The 26,259-nt window shown below is 33.5% G+C and overlaps 1 protein-coding gene across 1 annotated transcript in view; it reads right to left on the minus strand.

Moving 5' to 3' along the window:
• LOC123674280 (protein kinase C, brain isozyme) overlaps window positions 1–26,259 on the minus strand; it is a 143,290-nt gene that overhangs the window by 86,746 nt on the left and 30,285 nt on the right. Inside the window, exon 3 of the mRNA XM_045609273.1 lies at window positions 4,012–4,094. Coding sequence (XP_045465229.1) covers window positions 4,012–4,094 — 83 coding nt within the window. The remainder of the gene's footprint in view (window positions 1–4,011; window positions 4,095–26,259) is intronic.

Consider the following 26,259-nt stretch of genomic DNA (forward strand, 5'->3'; position numbering starts at 1 on the left):
TAATTTCACTATTTTATAATAATCAAAGCACAAGCAACAAACAACAATCTCAAATTTCAGTTGTCAAAATGTTTGAAGTTTATCACAGAATATTTTATAGGAATTCATATTTTATCTTGTAGGAAATTTTATTTCTGTGCATTTTTGATCTTGAATCTTTGAATCTAGTAAGATATTTTGTAACATTCTCCCAAACTGAAAAGCATATCTCCTCTTTCTCAGAGTACTTCTGGGGTGGCCACCCAGTATATCAATAAATTATTTTGGTCTTCCTCACCTTCAGTGACTTTTTTAAGAAAATCTATTATTTATTTTCGAACTCCGCAAGATGACAAATCCTGTTCAGGTAAATAAATTAAAATTTTCGAACTTTATCCAAATTCAAAAATTCATAAAAAAATAATTGTTGATGTGACAACTTTAAGCGATACCGCAAATTGAAGCATAATTTAGCTTCTTTCTAAAAAGCGAATAAATTTTTTGTAATTCGAAATAAAAAGTGTTTTTTTTACCCTGAACACTTTAAATGAGGATTAATGAGTCCGGCCCTGGAATAATGAAATAATTGATATCGTTCTGACTCGACCTTAGCATGTACCAATAATCTCCCAAGTTTCAATACTATTCGTCAATAAGTTTGGATTTTATGATGGTCTAAGTATTTTCATGAAGTTGGAAAATCACCCTATATCTTTCTAGAGAAATCCAGAAATTAATTTTTTACAGTCAATCAGTAATCAGCTAGTCCAACTCTGTCTCTGGTAAGAGTATGTACAGTTATTCCCCGGACACCCTGTATAACTATATAAATGTCTATTTAAGCACTGAGCAACTTGAAACTGTGCGATTTATTTTACAGTGGATAGAGCGCACTATCAACAACCAATACGGTAGCATCTATTAAGTAAATTGCACAGTGAAAAACCAATAATATAGAGGCTTTAGTAGTTGCCACGAAAACGAATAACAGTCCGCATAGCCGATAATTTTTTGACGTTTCGGAATTATGTCGCGATTTGGCACCAGTTTTCAGATTTGCCTAAATTTTTATGGAAATAAATGCGGTCGAAGAAAAAGAATAGTATGCAACTCGAGTAAGAAAGATAAGCACTCGGTGCTTCGCGAGTCGTGCGTAATTTTTTCTAGTCGTGCGTAAAATGCTTCTCACAACTCTTGTTATGTAATAGAGGGTGTTACCTAATTGAATGTCAATATTTATGGGGATGATTTTTGGGCCCATTTCAAGAAAAAACCTCATATGAACATATGTCCTAAACGTCTTACCTTTTGAGATACAGGGTGCTGAATTTTTCAAGAATAAATCATTCAATATTGATATCTACAATACCACTACCAGATATTCAAATGAAATTTGTCATACATTCACTATGAATCAAGAGGCACTTTTCAATGTATCACTGTTTTTTTTATTTCCTCCAGTGGCGTTCGTGTTTTGGCAGATTTCTCCTGTAATAAAAATTGTTTTTGAAATTCCCAATCATTTCTTACCAAAGTTGATCACTTGACTTTTTTCAATTCAATGCTCGGTTTTCGTTTAAAAAAATAAAAACTGTTATGCATTATCATAAAAATATCGTTAATACATACATATGATGATATCGCCATACAGGGACATACGTAGATTTTATTTTTTTTTATGAAACCCGTGCGTCGGACTTAAAAAATTCAAGAGATCAAATTTGCTCATAATTGAATACAGATTTCATTTTTTTTAGTTATGAAAAATTTATCACCCTGTATCTCAACAGGTAAGACGTTCATGACATATGTTCATATGAAGTTTTTTTCTTGAAATGGGCTCAAAAATCACCCCCCTTAAATATTGACATTCAGTTAGAAAACACCCTGTATACTATTTTAACGGCACTTCAAAACTTTCCAAACCAGTTCTCGAGATGCCACGCGACCGCAGGTGTACCATTTCGGGCAATGACCAAATCGACTTATCCTTAATATTTCATATGACGATCAACTAGGTTACTGGTTACTGGGTTACAGTCCATAAGGACTGTTAAGACCATATATTCCCTGCTGACCGAGATTCCTTATAAATTTTTCTTGGATATAAGAAATATTCTGCCTACTCAAGTGAGTTTGAATATACTTCATCCAAATAAAAAAAAACATCAGTTACACAACGAACAAAAATCGAGTGAAATACTCATTGAGTTCTGTTCAAAAGGACTGGTAAGACGATATGTTCCCTGCTGACCGAGATTCGTAATGAATTTCTGGTAACTTTTCAATATAAGAAATATTCTGGCCTATTCAAGTGATTTTGAATATACTTCTACCAAATAAGAAGAAAACATCAGTTACACAACGGACTAAAATCGGGTGAAATACACATTTCATTAATCCACCTGGTTCACTGGTTATTGCGAATCATAAGAAAGATATTGAAGAAGTGATAGCTATAGTCAATGAAAGTAACCAAATCGGCATGGTGTGAAACATGAACCATAACCGATTTCAAGCGAATAACCTGGTCATCATTGGTAACAACACCAAACAACAATAACCAATTGCATTCAAACGGCTTTGGTCATTGTAAATTTGAACGAAAACTACATCCCCTTGTTCAAGAGATTGTAATTACTTTTGAAGCATATACTGTGTGCTACCTACCTGTTTGCTGTGTCTTTTTTCGCCTATTCTTAATACCTCTATTTTGTTAGTTTTTTGGCTATAATTTGAGTTTTTATTCGTTGACACAATCAGTTCATACATCGTTTCATATTTTGTTATTCCTCGTTACTGTTTTGTTGTTTGTTTATACTCAGCTGGTCGCCCGATTCTCAGACTGAGGACATCCTTCCCGTAGGTTATGTTTCCTTCGTATTTTCATTTTGAACAAAGTGCTTTTGCATCCTTCGCATCAACATTTTCGAGAACTTATGTTATGTCTCTTCGCTTTGATGGTAGAAACAAAGTATTTTTGACGAGTAAGTGGCTGACATACTGAGGTCTCGAATTGTTGCTCTTTGTTTTGTTTTTAGTGGTACTGAAGATGGCTGTTTAGCCGAAAACGTTTTATCAAATTCTATAAGTGAATACTTGAAGTACAAATCATTTATTTTATTATTATCATTGTTGGTTATATAACATGACGTCAGATAACCAAAAGTTAAAAACTCTAGACGTAGAGCCGGGTTGAACTTAGGTCATTAAAGAAGTGAGGTTAAATTTAATCCAAATAAGACACAAAAATATGCAAGCCTACACATTTCTCTGTTGACGGCAAGCTTTTTTTATTGAAACGGTTCGTTAATACAGAAGGATGATGTTAAAACAAAAATTGGTTGTGTTTATTCCGATTACAGCAGCAATTTTTAAAATATTGAGAAACTAATTAATAGAGCTTGTATCATGAAACATTACGACAGAATAAACTCATGCTGCTTCGAGTGTAGCTTAATTGCGATGTGAACACATCATTATAGGCTATTTGAAACCCATTTGATTAGCCGAAGTAGATAAATTCGTCGTCGTATATTTGTTTATTACTTCGACATGAAGAAGAAGTAAATTGAAATGGAATATTTTAATAAGCACTTCTTCATTTCGAAATGATTAGCATTAAAATACACTCAAGAATTTTTAAGCTGAATTGAAAATTAAAATCTGGAATGTAAAAGAAGTAGGTATAGGTATACTATTCAAACAAATATATTCGTCGCATTTATTCTAACTGAAGTCCAATGAAATAGACCTAGAGACTGCTATAATATATACTTTGATACCTTCAAAAATATCATTGATTCGTTGCTAGCTAGGTAAAACACAACATTTCGTTCTAAATGTTTTCTCATGCATATTCATGTATGAGAATTTATAATTCAAAATACTCAAGTGAACAGATTATTTGAATTCATATTTGACCTTTAAGGTGTAATAATGAAGCAAATATTTAATTTCCGCACTTGTGATTTTCCAAAATGAAAATAGAAGCTGGTTGAGAACGGTTGCATAAAAAATAAATATACTTACGTCTGAATCGGCGCCTTTGTCGACTCCAGGACACTTGAAGGTAACATACTCGTGGCAACGTTTGTGTACAACAAAACTGCATACTGAAATTAAAAATTACACATTAGTCAGGTAACTACCTACAGAACATCATTACAACTTCTGAACCGATAAATTTCAACTCATCTCTGGAAAACATAATAATAATAGGTTCTATATAAACTTAGCGTTTGACAATTCCCGATGAATATATTAAAAAATTGAAATAATCTATATATCAAAATTGCTAGAGAGCGGCCACAAGATTGATAAAATATCATGCCGAATTGTATTTTAAAATTTGAATTGATTTCAAGACAATGATCTTTCTCCCCTGAACATTTTCAGATTTCTACCACTTTCGGTAATAACGGAAACAGACTACTACTCCATTATTTCAAATGACACACTCAATATATTATAACTGTAAGGTGTGTAAGGTAAGTGAACAGGGTAAATAATGAATCAATATAATATATTATAACATCATACTTGCATATTATTTGATGGATATCAGACAATATTTTAATTCCGGAAAAAGAACGCCCTCGAGCCGGATTCGAACCCGCAACCTCCGAATCACTAGCATTTTCTGCAGAAGTATTAAAACAAAAATTGAGTCCTCGTTACCCCCATTTTTTCCATAAGAATTCCATTAACACATGAACCGTTGAATTTTCACCAAAAGCATGGCATATTGCTGAAATTGTCATCAAACAAGCTATTCAGTGATAGATTCATATCTATCACTTTTTTGAGGTTTTTGAGACAAAATTGTCTCAAACCTCAACCTGCAATTTTTAGCACAAAATTATGATTATAGTTTTCCATAAATGGCCATCGCGGTGAGTCACCCTGTCTGTATACATTTTTAGTCCTTCAAATGTTCTCAAGCAGCTAGCTCGAGAATTGGAAACACTCACTATTTAAATGACTTTAGATGTAAGTTTCCTTTCTACTCAATCCCTCAAGTTTCGTTTCATTCATATTAATCATTTTTTAGTTACTTTCAGCACTCGCGTTGACTGTGGGTAATGCTATAAGCACACAAGATTCAATAAATCTTAGGCTATTCGGTTCCCCGAAAATTGAGCATGGTGTAATGTAATTATTAATTTTAGATTAATATGTAAATTTGAAAATTTATTACCCGTGGAAACACCAACTAGACTTCAAGCTGAATACACTCAACAGAGGTGAATTGGATAACTTTGTTTCCTTCATTCACTATATAATCCTCAGACGATTCATCCCTTAACTTTCTAATGAGTTCAACTTCAGACTTTCAATTCCTCTATGTAAAATTTGAAATTTCCTTCAAAATAGTTTTTATCGTCATTACATGTTCTGCATACGCGGACACCAAGATATTATTGAGAAAAGATTTTCTGTAGTATATTATTCTCGTATCAAAAAATAGTGATTTATAATACAAGTGTGGCATTGATGTTCTTCCACGAATTCAAAATTCAAAAATGGGTCACGATGTGGCGAGTTTCTGAATGATCGAGTGTTACAATAAGCCTTCTGAACGAGTATTATACATCATTTCATCTGATTCACTGAATTTTCATTGAAATTAATGGAATATTTCCATGAATATCGTTTAGTGATAGAGAAAAATCTTGGTTGGCAAATCTTTTTCTGTATCGCAAATTTGACTGATATGTGATAGATAAATCAGTGATAGGAAAGATACGTGTACCAACATGTCATTTGATAATGAAATATAACCATGTAATTTATGTATAACTGAGATATTTCCATACAATTTTGTTGCTGTTTGAGAACGTGTTCTAGAAGATATGACAGAATGAACCGATTTTCCACAGCATTAGTGAATTTTTTTTCTCTCAAAAACCTGATATGCAGAACATTTATATATCCTGTTATAATGAAAATAGAAAACAATAAAAATAATGTGTTATCAACTTGATGCGTCTACCATGGATTCGTATCAGTTAACACTATCCGAAGATTTAATTTCTAGGAAGTAATATATTGATGCGATATTCCAAAATACATATCCCAAGGCCTGGGTGCTGTTCATTCATCAATACTGAATTTTTGAAGGGTGTTCCAAATTGAGTTTTCGAAATTCAATATGTAATCAAAAGACAAAAAATTCAAATTGAAACTTAAAGAGTTCTTATTTATTTCTTAAAGAAAATGCTCGAGAAATTGTTTGCCATTTACACTATTCTCATATCTCCCATACGACCACAACTTGTGCCTATACAGTAGCCGATTCTTTTATTGAAATTATCAATCACATTCTGGCATAGTTACCGCTCTATCTCACCAATAAATCGAATAATTCCTGTTTTCAATGCATTAGCATTTCCAGGATTATTTTTGTTTGAACACCTGTACTTTCACAAAGCCCTAAAGAAAGAAGTTTAAGTTTGGTTTATTAACGTAGCCACCGATCTAGAAATGTATTCCGTCCAAAAAGACTTTTTTTGAAGAATCGTCGTTTTGTTCCAATATCCAATTGTCAAAGCTCCGATGCATGGAATGATCTTTTGACAGGAATTCTTATGTTAATCGAACTTTGTAGGCCTTCCGCGCTAAATATTTGTGCATAATACGCCATACATTTTACTCAGAAAGTCCCGTTTGTTATGAACCCCTCAACTTTGACGTGTTAAAATAGTTGCAATACTATCATTCACACAGAGCCAATATTTTGTTTTGGACGATCAGGACGAAAATACTGACGTCCATTAACATCGTGTAATTTGCGTAATACATTTCTCACAGAACGATCATTTTCATAACATAATTCAATAATCTCAATATGTTGTTGCACGTATACGATTCCATATTTATGAATGGCAAATCTCCATCTGTCAAATAATATCTATAATGGGCGCATTGGAGGTTCGAAGTGTGTTACAGAGGTGAAACTCAATTTGAAAAGCCCTATATTATTTATAGGAATAATGAGAGTATTCATGACTGCATGTCAAGACACTTTTTACCATTTTTTAATGAATTTCTAATTAAATTTACTTTGTGAGGCTTTTAAATTGTTTATTGTTTAAAACTATTATCGACTGTGAAAATACTAACTGACAAAGAAACTGGAACACTCAGAAGGAGCTGTTTGAATTTGAATAGATAATATAACAAGGAGTAAATGATTGAATTCGGAGAAAATTAAACGTGAAAGTTTTTTCATGTAAAAGAAATTTGTCACTTAAATATTGTAGTCGTTTTTTACAACAAACCAGCTGTTCGAGGAAATCCAAAGTCGATGTTTAGTTATTGTTAAAATGCCTAGAGCACGTTTACGCCGAATTCATCGCCAGCTACATAAGTGAATATAAAAGTGGTCGAATTATTGGTCTACGTGAGGCGGGGTTGGCATTTCGAAAAATCGCTAACCCCATGAACAGAAATCCAGCTACTGTTATGAGATGTTGTCAAGCGTGGTTTGATAATGCCCAAAACAGAAGAAGAGTAGGCACCGGACGTCGGAGGGGCACAAATGAAGTTCAAGATCGATGTCTAAGACTTTTGGTCATTAGAGACCGATTTGCGACAACTCAATCTTTGGCTGATGAACGGTTAGGAGAACAAGGCCATCCTGTAACTGTCCGAACGGTTTACCGCCGGATAAGGTCTTTTGGACTGCATCAACCCCATCTTGTGTTACCTCTGACGGTTGAGCATCGTTGGAAACGATTACAGTGGTGCAGAGAACGTCAACATTGGAATGTGGAACGGCATTAGGTCGTTTTTCTGATGAATCTCGATTATCCTTGGGTGCACATGATGGCCGAAGAAGGGTTAGACGGCATCGGGGAGAAAGACGCGAACCTCAGTTTGATGTTGAGCGTCATGTACAGCGGACAGTAGGCGTTATGGTATGGGGTGTTATTGCACATGCAAGTAGGTCACTTTTAGTCCTTAATCGAGGTAACATGACTGCGCTTCAAGAAATAGTGGAGCCATATATTCTTCCTTACCTTAACCGGCTCGAGAATTCAATATTTCAGCAAGATAATGCTCGACCTCATTTTGCTAGAGTTAGTTTGAACTTTTTCGAAGCGACCCCATGTAAATATTTTGCCATAGCCGCCCAGATCCCCCAATCTTTCGCCCATAGAGCATGTTTGTAACATCATAGGTAGAAGGCTTGAAAATTTACCCCAGTCCCTACGAACTTTGGCGGCTCTGAGACATGAAGTACAGGTAGCTTGTGATAGTATCCCTCAAGAAGAAATAGACCGTCTTCTTGCATCAATGCCGAGACGTGTTGAGGTGTGTATAGATAATCGCGGTGGACAAACAGATTACTAACAAATTTATTAAAAAAATTGTAAACCCTTCGTTCTTTCTCCGAATTTCAATCATTTACTCCTTGCTATACTATCTTTGTTTTACCAAAAATAAATTAAAATTCTGGGTGTTGCATTTTCTTTGTCAGTTTGTATAGGTTTATAACATTTCGGGTGAATAATTCATTTTTTCAATATTTCACACGTATTTCAAACCCTCTGAAATGTGAAAACTAATTGTGACGCACCCTTTACCATTGTTTGCAAATTTTCTGGTATTGAATAAGACATGGAAATATGAATTAAAATACCAAGTGACTAGTTCTGAAAAAATATTTCGGTGATTAGGAAACTTAATAGAGAAATTCAATTAGGCATTCAACGTGATATAGAAATTGCCTTCGACGCTTCAATGTCGACATGATCCTGGTTCACCTCGTTGAAATGTCGTCCATGTAGGGGCTTTTCTCTCCATCTTTGCAGTTTTTCTTGGATTGTCTGGTGGTTGTATGACAATTGCTCCTTGTGCAGTTGTAAAGGTGTTGATTCGTCTGCTTCACACAGTTCTTTGTAGATCTCTGACATGCCTAATTTGTCTTTGAAGTATGTTCGTAGGCATTCAATTTGCCCATGGGCAAGTTCCATGATGTCTAGCAGACCTCTGCCTCCTCGGCAGTGTCGTCCTCTCAATGCTACTTTTCGGATGGTGCTTGTGTGCTTTCGTCATCAAGGTTCTCATTTTGCGTTGCAGGTTTTCTATATCTGTTTTGGTCCATGGAATGATACCGAAAGAGTATGTAAGAATTGAACATGCATATGTATTGATAGCTCTCGTCATGTTCTTGCTGTTGAGGTTTGTTTTTAAAATTTTGTTGATTCTCCTAATGAACTCAGTTGTTAAGTCTTCCTTCTTTGATGGTTTATTCGTCGGTTTTGTTTCATTCCTAGGTATTTATGAAGATCGTCCGATTTCATTGCTTCTATATCTTGTCCATTGGAGAGAGCTATCGGTTCATCTTGGATTTTTCCACGCACTACACTAATAGTACGACACTTGTCCAATCCGAATTTCATCCCCACGTCTTTCGAAAAATTTTCCACCAGTTTGACCATAATTTGCAAGTGGTTTTTGTTGCCTGTTATAAGTTTTAGGTCATCCATGTATAGCAAAGGATTGAGTGCAATAGTAGTTCTATTTCCTTTGACATTGAAATCTTTTTCAGTAGCCTTCAGTTGTTTAGAAAGAGGGTTCAGCGCCAAGCAGAACCATAAGGGACTCAATGAATCTCCTTGGAAAATTCCCCTTTTTATTGGAATCTCTTTAGTAGTTATGTTCGCCGTAGAGAGTTCGATATTCGTTCTCCAGTTGCACATTGCATACTTCAGAAAGTTTAATGTAATTGGATCGATCTTGTATATTTATTATTATTATTATTCATTGTTATTCACATCGCATTGAATCTATCATACCAACATTTCAATGAGGGTTGTGATTTACAAAAAAAAATTAAAATTTAAACAGCTCCTTCTGGGTGTTGCAGTTTCTTTGTCAGTTAGTATATCAAGGAAACCATGCAACTTCCCCGGCGCCATCAAAACGAACCCTGCAGGATTATTTGAACCGTAATACCATTCCTTTTTCACTCTATTCACCATGTATAATACGAACGCAAAATTCGCTGCCATTTGGAAACGAACCAGGTCACCCACAATGGAATCGTTAGCTTGAAAATTTGATGAGTACGTTCTTAAAATCTCGGGTTTCCACTGTGACTGCCGATAATTCGCACTCATTTCTTTTTCATGGGAAATTCAGCATTGAGCAAATATTCCGTAGGCGGTAGCTGCTCTACTTCGACGGTCTTATGTAATTTGTGAGCTACCAGGGCTTAGCGAAATACGCTAGTTCAAACTTCCTAACTGTGAATAGACGATAGGAAGGGAAATCTCGTATAGGATAAATCGTGTCTTAAGAGCATGGGCGTAACTGGTGTGAAGTAATCCATATCCACAAGAAGATACTCTCCGTATCTCTAAAATGTTCATGAAGAAGAAAAAATTATCAAAAGTTTATATTGCTTCATTCAAATAATAAATTACAAGCCATTTCCATATTGAAAATCATAAATAGCGTTTTTGCTTGCACCCTACTTTTGCCTCGGAGTGTACTTGTGGATGTATGGATAACTTCACACCGGTCTTACGCTGATTATCACTGTCAAATAACTAAATTATTTCATATCAATCTGAGAAAATATTTTTTCATCTTCATCTGAAACCATTAGTGTTTTATATCATCATTTTAAATATGAGTGAATTTTTGTTTAAAGAATTTCATCATCTTCTGAATTGGATAGGAAGTAATATTGATATCCTTTCAATTCTTCATCCCTAATCTAATAGGTATTACTTCTATGGAAGCATCATATTCAACGTCGGAGAGCAGAATTGGAAACATTAAGGTAGGAACTTTCAAACAACTGTTTCTGGGGTTATTTAATTCTAATTGTAAATCTTCATCATTTTCATTTCGTGAAAACGATAGTGGTGAATATCTTATCCCAGATTTTCACACTCTTTGAGTCCTTTGTTGTGCAAACGAATCTATGGCCTTGTCATAATTGATCTCATGATCAGTTCGATTTTTATGTCTCATATTGCGAGGTTCGATTAAGGATTTTGGCTTCTCGATGACCGAATATAATTTTTGATAATCTCAAGTTTGCCTAAACTTCGCTCGCAGCTTACCCGATCTAGTAGGGATCGTAGAGTAAATTGCAATGCAATAAAAATATTGGCAAATGAACCTACAAATAATGAATGTAGTTTTATTGTAAGATATTAAAGGCGTAAACCAAAATTCCCAAATCAAAGTGAAATTTGCTCTTTAAAAACGTTGAGTTCCTGACAAGAATCATATTTTCACAGATTCACAGATTTGATCCATGTTTCGGAAGTACTCCTTTTGACATATTTCAGATTTCACCACCATTCAGAAAGAGTCGAAGTGTTCTTGATTCATCATCACACATCCCATCGAACTGTTTTTTGGACCTCGGAATTCCCTTAATTGGTAAAATGGCGTCTACATTGAGTTTCTCAGCTACTGGATCAGCTTCTTGTATCCAGTATTCTATCTAATGTTCTCTTTTTTCGTTAAGTTTTTATCAGGCCATTCATTAAGGAGACAGAATATGAAAGGTTTATATCTTCTTTTTGGATTTCGATGTTAACCCGGAGATTATTTGCCCAAGTAGAGAGGTTCAGAACGGATTCGAACTTCTTAATAGCTTTTGTTTGATCTTGTACTTTGCGCATTCGGAGCAAAAAGAACTTGCTCAACACTTCCGGCAAATTATTTAAAAGGACCCATTGACATATTCCGCTGATTATTTTGTCGGACTGCTTCTTTTTAATTTGGTGTTGACATGTTTTTCCATGATACTCATCGAGTTGTAGGGCTGACAAAAGAGCAATATTTTGTTGGGGTTTTTTACATTTACAGGGTGGGCCACGGTCGTTGATACCTTAGACTTTCACGAAATAACTATTTCATGGAAAATTTGGTTTCCTGGATAGGAAACTCTGCTCTATCGATCTAAAAATATTTTTAGCGCTGCGATGTTGCCACTCATATAAAAAATCTCAACTTCGATAAAACATAGCTTCAATTGAACGTTCATCACTTCGGTACATGGAATCCTAGAAAGCTGAAATTTCGAGTACGGAGTATTATCAATATCCCGCGTATCATTAACGTGTATTAAAATACGCCCTTTTTCATAAAGAGTTCATGAATTGTACGGGTTCTCCCGTCCTCAGCTCCGCCACTGTCAGAACTGAATGCAAATGAAAATTCCGTGCTTGAGAAAGTAGTTGAACTGAAATATAACCTATAAAACATAGTCTGCTGAGAAATCAAAATGTTCAAAATCAATAAATCTCTGCCATCATTTTTTTTCCTCAATCAAAAAAAACTATGCATATTTTCACATGCTCTGTAGTGTTATTTATTTCTACAACAGAAATTAAACTGTTCGGTGGTATATCGTTGCTTTTAATCGGTTGATGTTGATAACGAATATGTTCATTTCATTCAGCTGAAATTCACGCTTCTGCTGATTTGGTATATGATGCAAATATTGTTTTGAAAAATATAAAATGAATATACGCATGTCGAATAGAAATATTCAGTGATTATTGCTTTCATGCCACCTTCCATCCCAGTATTTCAGTTTCAGTTGATAAAGTGTGAAAAACAATATTGCAATTTCATTTCACGTAGCTATAGGTACGTGCGGTCTAATAATTCAACTATTAATTATTGAAAGGAATGAAAATATTGACTTCCACAACATAATACATAAATTTTTCTCATAGATATTTTCAATATTATGCAATATTACTTTATGACATTATATTTGAATTCATTTGACCGCTGATATGCCGAAATTCAGTACCTAAGTCAGAGATTATTTTAAAATTTCAAAAAAAATTTAGACAAAATTTAATCGTAAAAAGTTCCGAGAAAAATTTTTTTCTTCATTTTATAATACTTTTTATTTACATTTTAACATTTTGTTATTCACCTAGAACATATTTGTAAAGGAATTGAATATATCGATAGGGGGCGCTAAGTCAGAGGTTCATTGTGTCGTTTTACTCCGAAATTTCGAATGTAATGATAGGATTTTCTTAACAGAAACAGAAGTTCCATCAAATTGGCATGAAAAAATCTGAAGATCGCAAAGCGATAATTTCAGGCGTTCTGAAGTTCTCCCTCCACCTTCGGTGTCGGGCTCTTCCTCCAAAAATGAAAATGATGCAGTTTTCATGACAACATGCTGTTATGCAAAATTATCGGTAAATTTAATGCAGATTTTCAAAGAAAACACGCTGGAATGCGAAATTATCCGGTCATTTTGATGCGCGGGTGTAACTCAGGGGAATATTTCCCGAATAAACTGTTAACTTGTCAAAGTGACATAGATTCCATAGATGCCATAGATTTAAACTGTGTAAGATGCATAGAAACTATGCTTCTATGAACAAAACAATTATCGCAGGGCTGTTTCGCTTCCTACAATGCAATTAACGCTGTAATTTTCGATAATTGTTCTCCATTTACATAGAATTTTTGACAGGAGGGAAATATTCGCTGTAATTTTCGATAATCGCATTTCATCTACATAGAATTTTTGACAGGAGGGAAATATTCACTGTAATTTTCGATAATTCCACTCCATTTACATAGAAGTTTTGACAGGAGAGAAATATTCGAAATAAATTTTTTCGATTTTATTTTTTTCTGAAATTTCTGATTTTCATAAAAACTGCTCAAAATGTGTTAAGATTTTTGCAATATTCAGGATGTTTTGGACATTTTTTGCTGTACAAAATTTGATATAAAATGTGCTGTTTTATAGTCGCGATTTCTATAAGAAGCAGTTTTCGTATTGTTTTTGTAATTTTGTATTTTTTCCTCATTCTGTAATTGGCTTCGGCTGTAGGATGGTATCGTCGCTAAATAAATGAAAAATGATAATTCGTTTGTACGGACGGATGGCCGTACGATTACACGGATGGACAGACACAATCGAATTTGACAATGAAATCGTCATCAACGAGTCGAAGCTTATTGTTTAACACCATATCCGTCAGAAAATTCGAAAACTACAGACACTGTGACTAAATAATGGATTTAATTTTATTCATCCATAATACTTATGAGTCTATGGCTTATCGCTATAGTGTTCACCTTGATAATTATCTAATGCCACATTAATTTCCCGAAAAAAAATATTCTTTTCCAATATTGATATAATTCTTGCTTGGATCGTTTATATTTCGAGTACTAGTGATTTTCCATTTCCGTAAAATCGAAACAGGAAAACCTTAAATATATACATCAATTGACCTTTTCGATTGTGAAAGAATCAATCTTAATTTAGAGGTTTGTCCTCAATGTTTCCTTCTTAAGGTATAACAAGGAGCAATTCAGATGAATAATTCAATTCAGGAAAATCGAAAATTCTAAAGGAGAGAATAATTTGGTTGGATATGTGTAGAAGTGGGGTTGAATAATATAAAAGTACATTTTCAAACCTTCTTTTTATAAATTTGTTGATTTTGAAAATTTCCAGAAATAATATTAATAACTTTTTTCAATAACATTATATTAAATGGTAATTTCAAAATGAATTTTATTAGATAAAACCTAAAATAGCACGAAATGATATGGTAGCAGCTGAAGGACTTTGGTTGTTGACCATGTGTGAATAAAGCCTTGTTTTGTTGATATGGTAGTTCGTTAAGAATTAATTGGTCAAACAAGAAATATAAAACAAATCAAACTCAAGATATAGAATCTATGAAGGTTCACTCTCTCTGATCAGAATAAGATAATTATCAAAATAAAAAAGATATAAAATCACAGTGAATAAAATCAAATTTGAATATGAAATACAATATATTAGAAGAAATAAATCAATTGTTGTATGAAAAACAATTGGGTAAGAAGAAAATATCCACCTTCAAACAACTAAGAAGCCTACATAATGTTTCCAAAAAGAAGAGTGAATCTGTAAAAATAATAGGAAATATCATTCAGATAAATAAAGAGCAAAAAAACAAACGGAATAAGGGGAAAACATGAATACCATGTGAATCAATGACTTTATAACAGATAAAAAGACTAAGTAATACTAAAACGTAATGGTTGAAGCTAATATATCAATGACAAAAATGAAATTGTGTGTATAATGAACGAATATTCTCCAAAGATTGGAGAAAATGTAGTTGAACGTATGAAAAACGCAATCCTCAAGGCAATAATGCATAATATAAATTTGATGAAGTAAATATTGTATTCTATACAATAGATGAAACAAATGTTCTTGTTGTTATGAAAGGTCTGAATAAGAATTCTGATCCGGGGCCCGGGCTATGATTGAGTAACGATTACAGACATATTAACTCTACAAAGATTTTTCGTGAAAGTCAGAAGATATAAAATGTTTATAACTAAAATATTTCCTGAAGAGCTTGAAAATCTTAAAATACAAACTTTATTCAAAACTTACGCTGACATAATATTAGAGGTCTATTACAGTAGTTAGTTCTTTTACAAAGATAATTGAAATAATATTGAAAAATAAAATTATGGAATTCATAAATAATAGTGGCCCTTTATGAGCGCCTACAGACTCAATAAATGAAATATTGGAAGCACTAAATAAAGGATATATTGTCTCAGTAGTCTTTATATACTTAAAAAAGCATATCATCTTGAAAAAAATGGGATTCAATGAAAATATTCGCAATTTAGTCGGGACTTATATTTCTTTCTATACATTATTGATTATATTTGAAGTTATATCCTGTTTGGGAGTGATCTAAAATAATGAGTCAAGGAAATATGAAAAATTCAAAATAAACTCATAAAACATCGACGAAGCTGTAACGTTCAATCGAACTGATCATTTTAAACGAGGCTATATTCTATTTTCGAACCTGATATGTTCCTTGAGTGAATACGTCAACATTTGTTCAATGAAGATCAGATGAAAAATTAATTGAAAGAATTTGCGGGAGTGAATTTAAATTACACTGTTATAAACGACAATTATAAGCAATCTTTGCAAAATTTGGTGCTGGTCCGAGTACATAATACTATGTGTGGTAAAGTAAGGAACAAAATTCAACTCCGATATTGAATATTTTCATTAAGCAAAACGCTTGGTCAGGTCAATTTCATTTTTTGATAATGGAAAAAAATACTCATGACGTGTTTAATTTTTACACAATGGCATCATACTGCTTTAAATTATTGCCCCTATTTATTTTGCTGATTTTTCATACTTACAGATTGATGGTGTAAAAAAATTAGTAGCGTAAATAAATTTTTCTTGAAAAAATAACACATTTACTGTGAGAGTTATAAATGAAACTTTAATGGAAAAAATCTTCATTTAACCCAAAAACGAACGAAATACAGCGCAAATGTTCAAATTTTACTCGGTTAGTCATTTGGCGCTCACCGTGCAAACACATTTACATCTCACACTTCACATAAGGACTTCAAGAGTGATCTGCTCCACTTCAGCGCGAATTCTGTGCCGTAACTTTTCTAAATTATTTGGCGTATTAGGTACTTGCATAATCTAGTGAATCAGCGAAAAAAACTTGGGGTAATCATTCCAAAAAATATATACGTCACTCTGTAAAAATGAATGACGTCATAAGTAAACATTTTATGGGATAAGGTAGTTAATCGAAATAATGAATGAATACTAAAATTGGAGTTTTGCTTGAATATTCAATAACTGGGTAATGAGTGTTGTTTTCCACTTGATCCATACCCTGTATAGCTTGAAACAATATTTATGTGGAAATTCCAATGAATATAGTTAAGAATATCCAGGCTGTATATGAATCAAACCCTTATCTTTTATTGCAAAGTACACTCATAATTGTTTTTGATTAATATCATTCAATTGAATGCTTTGTTCGTTTTTTTATGTGGTTGTTCTCTTATTTCGTTACGATGTATGTAATTTTCAAATTCTGGACCAGGAATGGTCTCGAATGATGAGGTACTGATGATCTGTTCTCAAACCCAATAATGTTATACCGACTGTTATATGTTATATGTTATATGATAACTTTCGAACGGAAAGAACTGAAAACTTATAATTTAATGGATATTGATGTACGAAAATAAATCAGAGATTTTGTAAATATGGACATTCGAAATTTTGTTTTACTCATAATAACGAGGTTGCATGGAGATAAAATATTGCATTTATATGACGAATTACAGTTTGAAACTCCATTCGAAATATAATGTCGATCGAATTACCAAAATCAAAAAAGAATCCAAGAAACATATCGAAAAAACACTCGATCTGATTCGACTTTGTTGAGAATTTGCATGTAGATAAAATTACAATTTTAAGCTTCAATAAAATCTGGGGTTGACCACATCATCAGAACCATAGAAAATTCAAGCAGAATATTAAAAGATGCCAAAAATTTTCGTTACAACATATAGCACTGGGTTGAATATAGTTTGTATTTGATAAAATAATCACTGAAATGCCGAATTTCAGCAGGATCAAGTCATCAGAACTCCTTATCTATAGATAGAATCACCGACAACCCTGACATCTGAGTAAATCACAACTGATTTAAAATATGTTCTACGTTGTCTTCAATATTGAATTATTTCATTGTGAAGATTACTTTGATTCATTATACATATTCTTACCAGGAATTGATCATTCAAAAAATTCCATCGGGTAAGAAATTTTTGTGTGCTCGTAAAATTGATTATCTACGTTGAATCTCCTGAATTGAGGTTTTTTCGAAAAAATCGTAAAATGACGATTTGATAATATAATAATAGTTCTTAATGTTGTGTGGTTCACCACCACCCAAGGCAACAGGTAAAGGTGTCTTCTGTGAAATCTCAGAAATTGAAGAGGAATTGGAATGGAGCTTTGAAATTTTATTGAGGATAGTTATCGATGGCGAATTTGAAATTATTCAGGTTACGTTGCACAAATTCAATACATTCCCTAATTTTTTCAACAATTCAACAGAATTGGGTTCAGTCGATATAATTTTTCAAACAATTTGTCTCGACTCCATACTTCCTTCGTTTAGTGAAGAGTGTCGTGTTTAAGTTAGTAGGTATCTAGAACATCTTCTTCTCCAGAGTAGAAAGTAATGGCATGTAATGAAAAACCAAAAGTAATTTCACAGTAGATATATACAGGGTTAGAACTATTCAGAGGAACACTAGAGGGATATCGAAATCCGTTAGAAATACAGGGTGACTTAAATCACAAAAAAGTAGCGTTATTTAGGGATCAGTGTGTTGGTGTTAACAGATCCAAAATATCTCCAATGGTTCCCGAGATAATATATGGCGAAAGAACTAAAAATTGAGATTTCCTTTTTTTCTGTATCATTAATTTTTTGTTTCTGGAGAAAACTTCACTAAACTCGGTTTGTAACCATTATGCAACATAAAGATTCTAATGGTATCGTCGGATTTTTTTCTATGTTTCATTATTTCAGAGACGCGATAGTCAATTTTTTTGTATGGGCTCCATATTAGTTCTTCTTATGAGGCTCTACAATGTATCACACTCTACAAAAACATCGAGTCTAGCTTACAAATTTGAACTTCCTTTTTATTTTTCTGTTCAAGTAGTAGGCTGGTGCCACAATTCTCAAATACTTTTTACTTCGTTAATTGTTACGTGAAACTTAATCACTTAATTTTGTAAAAACCTTTTTCCTCTTTGATAAGTTACGGCCTATTAGTTACATAATCATACACTCTACATAGCGTACAACTGGCAATGTCTGTAGAAAATATTCTATATAATTTAAAAACTCAAGTGATGGTTTCACATAACAACTGTCAACAAAGTTATTTGACAATTCTGGCTTCACCCTACTACTCAAACAAAAAAAAAGAAAGCCTAGATATTTATGGAAATGCACTGATAGGACTCTTCAAATGGAATGGTTATGAAAATACATTGTTATATCAACATGGTGAATGATTTACGTAGTAGGCTGAAACCAGAATTGACAAATAACTTAGTTGATAGTTGTTATGTCAAACTATAACATGATTTTTACAGACATTGTCAGTTGAACAATATGTAGAGTGTTGGTATTAGCATGATTATGTGATTAATTGGATGATCCTGATCAAACAGGATAAAAGCTTTTCTCTAATTCTGTGGTTATTCCGTTCATTCTTCCACATCTTGTAGAACAAAATCGTGCGAGAATATATCAGAAATGCACAGTTTTCATGGTTATATTTTATTATTATATGTTGGTACTCTGAACTTTCCGCCACGACTTTATCTGTCAATTCATCAATTTGCCTTAAAGAAATCAGTTCTGCCAACCAACATTTTTCAATTAAAAAATCACTAAATAATATTTATGGAAATATTTCATTAATTTCGATAAAAATGCAATGAATTAGAGAAAATAATATATAATACTCGTACAGAAGGGTCATTCTACCACTCGTTCATTCAAAAACTCGGCACTTCGTGGCTCGTTTTTGAATTTTTAACTCGTGGAAGAAGAATATCAATGCCTTCTGCACTTGTATTATAAATAACTATTTTAGAGATATTTCAGGAACCATTGGAGATATTTCAAATTTTTTCACACCAACACACTCATCCCATATGACACGATTACTGTTTAGAAATGTACAGTGCATCCCATTTTGGTTGAGACAGCCAGGTTTCTCGCTTGTTATTTAAGATAGAGCCTTGCGGTTTTCACGTTCCTTTCCTACTTTTTCGTGAAACTCAAGTTGGTCTTATCAGATTTTGCATAACTGTTTCCGTTCAAGAGATACAGGGTGATTTTGGAAATTGATACTTTTCGGACCCCTCCTTTATCTCCGAAGTTATTAGAAATAATGCTGAGGTGAAAACTACGTCTGAATCAGAATTTTGCGTAGAATCCAGTGGCGTACTCAATTTTTTTTTTCGGGGTATGGTTTTGAAGATTCAACACAAACTTATGTTTTTTTCAATGGAACACCCTATATATCATTACTTCGTTGAATTCGTTATTTTTTTCCCTTCAAAATGATATGAGATACTATGTAGGTAGGATGTTCAGAAATGTTAAAAAAAACACTAAAACGTCAAATAATGATGATTTTTTGTAAATGGGCCATGAATTTTCTATGTTTCAATAAGAGGATTTTTACTTTCGATTTTCAAAAGTAGTAGGTCATTGATGACACAAACATCCTTGTTGTTATTATGGCTACTATGCATTTGGGAGCATTGTTTTATCAATTAGGCATTGGAGGGAAAAAACCAATCTGATCTAGCTGTCATCGCTATAAATTATTGTTATCATTATTGATTCTTCTTTTCTATGGGAAATCCATTGCCCATTAACAAAAAATCTTCCTTATTTGATGTTTTAGTGTTTTTTTAACATTTCTGAACATCCCACCTGCATAGTGTCATATATCATTTTGAAGGGAAAAAAATAACGAATTCAACGAAGTAATGATACACATGGTGTTCCATTAAAAAAAACATAAGTTTGTGTTGAATCTTCAAAACCATACCCCGAAAAAAAAAATTGAGTACGCCACTGGATTCTACGCAAAATTCTGATTCAGACGTAGTTTTCACCTCAGCATTATTTCTAATAACTTCGGAGATAAAGGAGGGGTCCGAAAAGTATCAATTTCCAAAATCACCCTGTATCTCTTGAACGGAAACAGTTATGCAAAATCTGATTAGACCAACTTGAGTTTCACGAAAAAGTAGGACAGGAACGTGAAAACCGCAAGGCTCTATCTTAAATAACAAGCGAGAAACCTGGCTGTCTCACCCAAAATGGGATGCACTGTACAGTAGGCAATTTGAGCATATTAATATTCAATTGCTTTTCCCAAATAAATTATATGTATGAAAAAATTATATAAATTAAGTGTATGTGTATAATATTTGAATAAATCTGAATTTGAATTCCGTACACAACGGAAAATAATTCAATGTGAAAAATTTCATTTTTAATAATTGCATATAGCACACTTAATTGTCTAAAAAATAATTGGTGATAAATGTATATGTATATTATCAATTGAAATTCGTTCAGAATCAAGACTACTTTATGTCCTTGGCCCATCACCCAAAACGATTTTCTAGCATATTCATAAATTGAATTGCAAAAACTTCGAAATTATGTATCACTTCTGTAAAGGAACATTGTAGAGATTAGTGGATCTTGGTTCGAACTGAGAAGTCAACAAAAAGATATTTAGGTCGTAATGAGGTCAGTAGGTAATATGTATATCAAATCCCCAATTAATTAGTTTCCCTCAATCCTTCATTTTACTACTACAAGTACTAAGAACCGTTTAAAAACAACAGTAAAATATTTTAAAATCTTTACTTTATTATACACAAATATGAGTGAAATCGCATAGTTGTCTGGAAAACTTGTGTTTAGATGATATTAAAATGATTGGTCAAGGAAGTTGATGACAAAATAACCGCAAATCATGGACAAAACTCCAATGTTTAGTTAAACTGATCGTTTAACGACGAAACGTTCTATTTTCGTATATACATAGTAAGTTCCGCTGTGGGAATATGTTAGTGTTTCCTTAATGAATTATTAGTTGAAAATTTATAAGAAAAACATGTGAAAGTGAATTCAAAATAATATTTATGTCAGGGTCATTTACAACGAACAGTTTTTCTATTTTAATATCTGATTCCATATTTCAGTTGAATAAGATCACAAATATAATACTTATATCATTGAAAAAAACTCATTTCATGAGTTGATTTATTTATCTTCATTAGCTTCTAATCTACACCTTTGCCACAAATGTTTATTATTTTTCTCCCAGAAAACATTATTATCATTATTAATCATTTATCTTTATATTAATATTCGAATAACGTATTTTAATGTTCGAATATAAAAAATTAATATACCTCCCAAAGATAAGCCATATATTTCCATCGCTAACCACGATTATAAAACCAGAGGAAATGAATTACAAAACCTAGAAATACCACTTTTCAATAGAAACGCGAATCAGAGGTTCTTGCTTTACTTGTTGCCAAAAATGAACAACATCTTACCTGTTGACATGTGATCTCTTCAGATTAATAACTATAAAATTTACAACAAAATATCTGTTTCCATATAATTGTCAAGCACTCATTGCTTCGCTCTAATTTTTCCTTACTTGATCACCTATGTATTGATGATTTTTTTAATGATTTTTGATGTTCTAATGTTCAACTAGGTAGGAGGTATAATATTGAGTTAATAAGCCAAATATTGTATTGGGTTTTATTCGTCTTATATCCGGTTGACTAGATTTCACTCCCAAGATACACCTGTAGCAAGAAAAAGCACTAGGCTCTTAGGCATCTACGATTAATCTGACAAGAATCTAGTTGGAAACACTTTTACGTTGTTAGTGAAATTTTGTAAATAAGAATAAATAAATGGTAATTATCATATAAAGTATATCAATGTATTTGTCATTTTTTTTGCAATGTTATTATTATTAGAACTCCTTATTTCCAAATAACGAGAATATGATAATGTTTACAAACTTCACAAAGTGGGCAAATCGCAAAGCATTGCTTCCTGCCAACCCTTCAAGAATCAATAAAAATGAATAATAGTTTGGAGGCGCAAAAATAAACTGATTAGATTAGGAAAAGAAAAAAAAAGATATGAAGAAAAAACTATCCCATAAGCACAATAGAAACAAGTTTTTCTTCAAGTTTATTTGAATTAAGAACAATGTTGATTTATGTAGGTATGGATTATGTTGGTAGGAATACGATTCCAGATTTTGGTGGAAAAACTATTAGAGCTTAACAGGCCAATTGAAAAGTCCCCATGGTAAAACATATTTTTTTGACAAAATTCGATTTTATTATTCAACATAGTTGCCTTCGAGGGCGATACAGCGAATATAACGATCTTTTTGATACAATTTTTCTAGTACGATTTGTCTTTCGCTTCAAAATAGGCCTCAGCTTCGGCGATTACTTCTTCATTGGCCCTAAATTTGTTTCCAGTGAGAATTCTTTTGAGGTCTGAGAACAGGAAAAAGTCGCTGGGGACAAGATCTGGCGAATACGGTGGATGCAGAAGAATTCGAAGCCCATCATGCAATCATTTTGCCATTGTTTTCCTCGATTCGTTTCACGGCGCATTGTCTTGAAGAAACAGCACCTTTTTTTCTTTCAAATGAGGCCGTTTTTTAAAACGATCTCATCCTTCAAACGATCCAATAACGCTATATAATAATCGCTGTTGATGGTCTGGCCTTTTTGGAGGTAATCAATGAATATAATACCTTGCCCATTCCATAACACTGATGCCATAACCTTGCCATCTGACTGTTGTGTTTTTCCTCGCTTTGGATTCGGTTCACCGTGTGCAGTCCACTCAGCTGACTGTCAATTGGACTCCGGAGTTTAATGATGGAGCCATGTTTCATCCATTGTTACATATCGACGTAAAACTTCAGGTTTATTGCACTCAAACAGCTTCAAAAACTGCTCAGAATCGTTGACACGTTGCTGCTTTTGATCGATTGTGAGCTCATGTGGCACCCATTTTGCACACAGCACCCTCATGTACAAATATTCGTAAAGGATATCTTTTCACAATGACTGCTATCTCGATCAACTTCACTTTACGGTCATTCAAAATTGTTTTGTGAACTTTGTGATTTTTTCGTCGGTGACAGCCTCTTTTGGGAGTCCACTGCGTTCGCTGTCTTCGGTGCTCATTTCACCACGTTTAAACTTAGCATACCAATCAATGATTGTTGCTTTTCCTGGTGCAGACCCCGGATACTCTTCATTAAGCCAAGATTTTGCTTTAACTGTATTTTTTCTTTTCAAAGAGCAATATTTTATCGGCACACGAAATTATTTTTTTTCCATCTTTTTTCAAATAACAGAAGTACCTACACTCACAACGCAATATCTCACAAACTAATGGTCGAACAGCTGTCAAATTTTGACACGGATCGTTTGAAGGTTGGTACAAACTAAAAATCATATAGATTTAATACAAGCGCCGCCATCTGTGCATCAGGCCGGGGACTTTTCAATTGGCCTAATATATAAATTGAATGTAGTGTATTAGGAAAGATGGAAGCTCTATTTTGATGGTCCTTATGCTTCAGAAAACATATGACATATAAAATAATAATAATAATATATCTCAATAAATTACAAACTTTATTCAAAAATTTATCCATTGAGGATGCATATAAGTGACGCAGTAAATGTGATCGCAATACCTTATAGCCCAGAGTGCCAAATTGATCACTGTTTCATAATTAACAATTCCAGAAACTGTTGTTATTGGCATGTGGTGATATTCTCCCAAACCATTCCAACATGGTTTTTTGTTTTCCTTTCAAACACATTCACAGCCCACAGATAAGATGTGTGGCAGTCAGAGTGTTTCCAGGACAATAACTTGTGTAATATTCAATCAAAGCTGACTGAAATATTGCGTTCAATATGATAGGATGATTCAAATAACAGCCTGTGGTCATATATTCGAATTTCGGAAACGAAGCTGTAAGTACTCAAAGATGGCGAAAAGTGCCCAGCGAAAAAAAGGTAATTAATATTTCATAGAGCCTTATAGCCACTTATGAATAATGAAGGGAGTGCCTTTGGGGTCTGATGGCGAAAACAAGCGAAATACATATTTCAGGCTTATGTCATCTAAGCTAAGCTGGCTAGTGGTAATTTTCCCCAGGCACAAACATGAAGAACCCGGATGTGAGTCATTACTGCATGGGAATTATCCCCATAGTTCTTTGTCAGAACGTGACTACGAACTTAATGATGTATTTTCTGATTTTTTCTACATAACATACAGATTTATCAGGAGCAAAATATTCCATACATATCATTATGTTTTAATTTATTATTAGAAGGCACGTGAAGTCAGGAGCGTTTTAATTTTTGAGCAGATAATAGTACCAAATTAGCATAGTTTTGACTCACTGATGTAGAATTCGCTGTCGAAGTAGATTCTGTCCGTACGTCCTACAGGCCGCCCACCATGTAGGGTCTTTACGTAGAGGTTGTTCCATCTCAGACGAGCCACCCCGTATATTTCTTATCTCATTGTGATTGAAAAAATTTCCCGAAACAAGTCGATTGATTTTGTTTGGGCTACATCTTTCGACGTATTGGACGAGCAACCCCCAAAATTAAATATGGGAGAGGGTTTGAGTGATACTCCACTTGGAAGGTCTTGGAAGCCTCTTTACCGGTATATGAAAAAATTTTGATGGACCGTTTTCGCCCAAAATCAATTTTTTAGTTCAAGTGAGCCACCTTGAATATTTTGTTCATTTTTACAATGTACAAGCCCATTTTATTACGCCCTTTCTACAAGTTTAAAAAAAATTTTCAACAAATCACATTCTCAAAAAATTGAATTGTTTTATCATGTCTACAATCAAAAAAATTGAATCTGCGTTTCCCAAATGTTCAAATTGTTGTTTGTTAACTTCCATACAATGATATAATCCTGACTGAAAACCAGCCTAAAATATTAATAATAATAATAATACTCTTTATTTCATAGTATGTCTGTACAGTGTACTATACATAAAAGAAATGGTGTCAAATTGCCAAAATCCACAAAAATACTAAAATTAACTCAAATAATCATAAAGAGAATATGGTTCTAGAATAATAAGAGGAACGGAAATCGCCTTGTAACTGATGCATTTGTTTTGATGACACACCTTGTCTGACGAGACCCTATAGCAGTAGCGTAACAAAATTTGATTAATTTCGAAATTATCATGCTCAAAAATATTAGTGATCGACGTTCTCTTGTATACAGACGTCCACATGAAAGATATGTTCAGTGCACTCTTTCCCAATCAGCCTCTTCCCAATGGATATGCTCTCTCGCAAAATCCAAACGCGCCCTTCGATGGGCTGGGGTAAGAGCTGGGCCTCTTGCCGCGACACGAGGCCTTAAATCATATTCTCTGAGGCGATTTCTTATTGTCTGAGTGCTAATTTGCACCCCATGAGTTTGCTCAAGCTGATTTTGAAGGAGGCGAGCGGTTGCAAACCGTTGTCTCAACGAAGAAACTCTCAAGTTCTTGAATGGCAGTTGTTACCCGTGGTCTACCCTGTCCTGGTCTTCGAACATTCATACCTGTATCCCTGAATCGCTGCAACATTCTGGACACACTTGTATGGGTAACTCCAAACCTTTCTGCAATTCTTGTGTATGTCCACCCTTCTTCTCGCAACTACCTCTTGGGCACATTACTCTTGGGTCAAACACCTTTAGTTGTAGAAAAAATTTAAGATTTCCATAATGTGCGTTAATTCTTTTG

The sequence above is a fragment of the Harmonia axyridis genome, chromosome 2 (assembly GCF_914767665.1).
Source record: "Harmonia axyridis chromosome 2, icHarAxyr1.1, whole genome shotgun sequence".
NCBI lineage: Eukaryota > Metazoa > Arthropoda > Insecta > Coleoptera > Coccinellidae > Harmonia > Harmonia axyridis.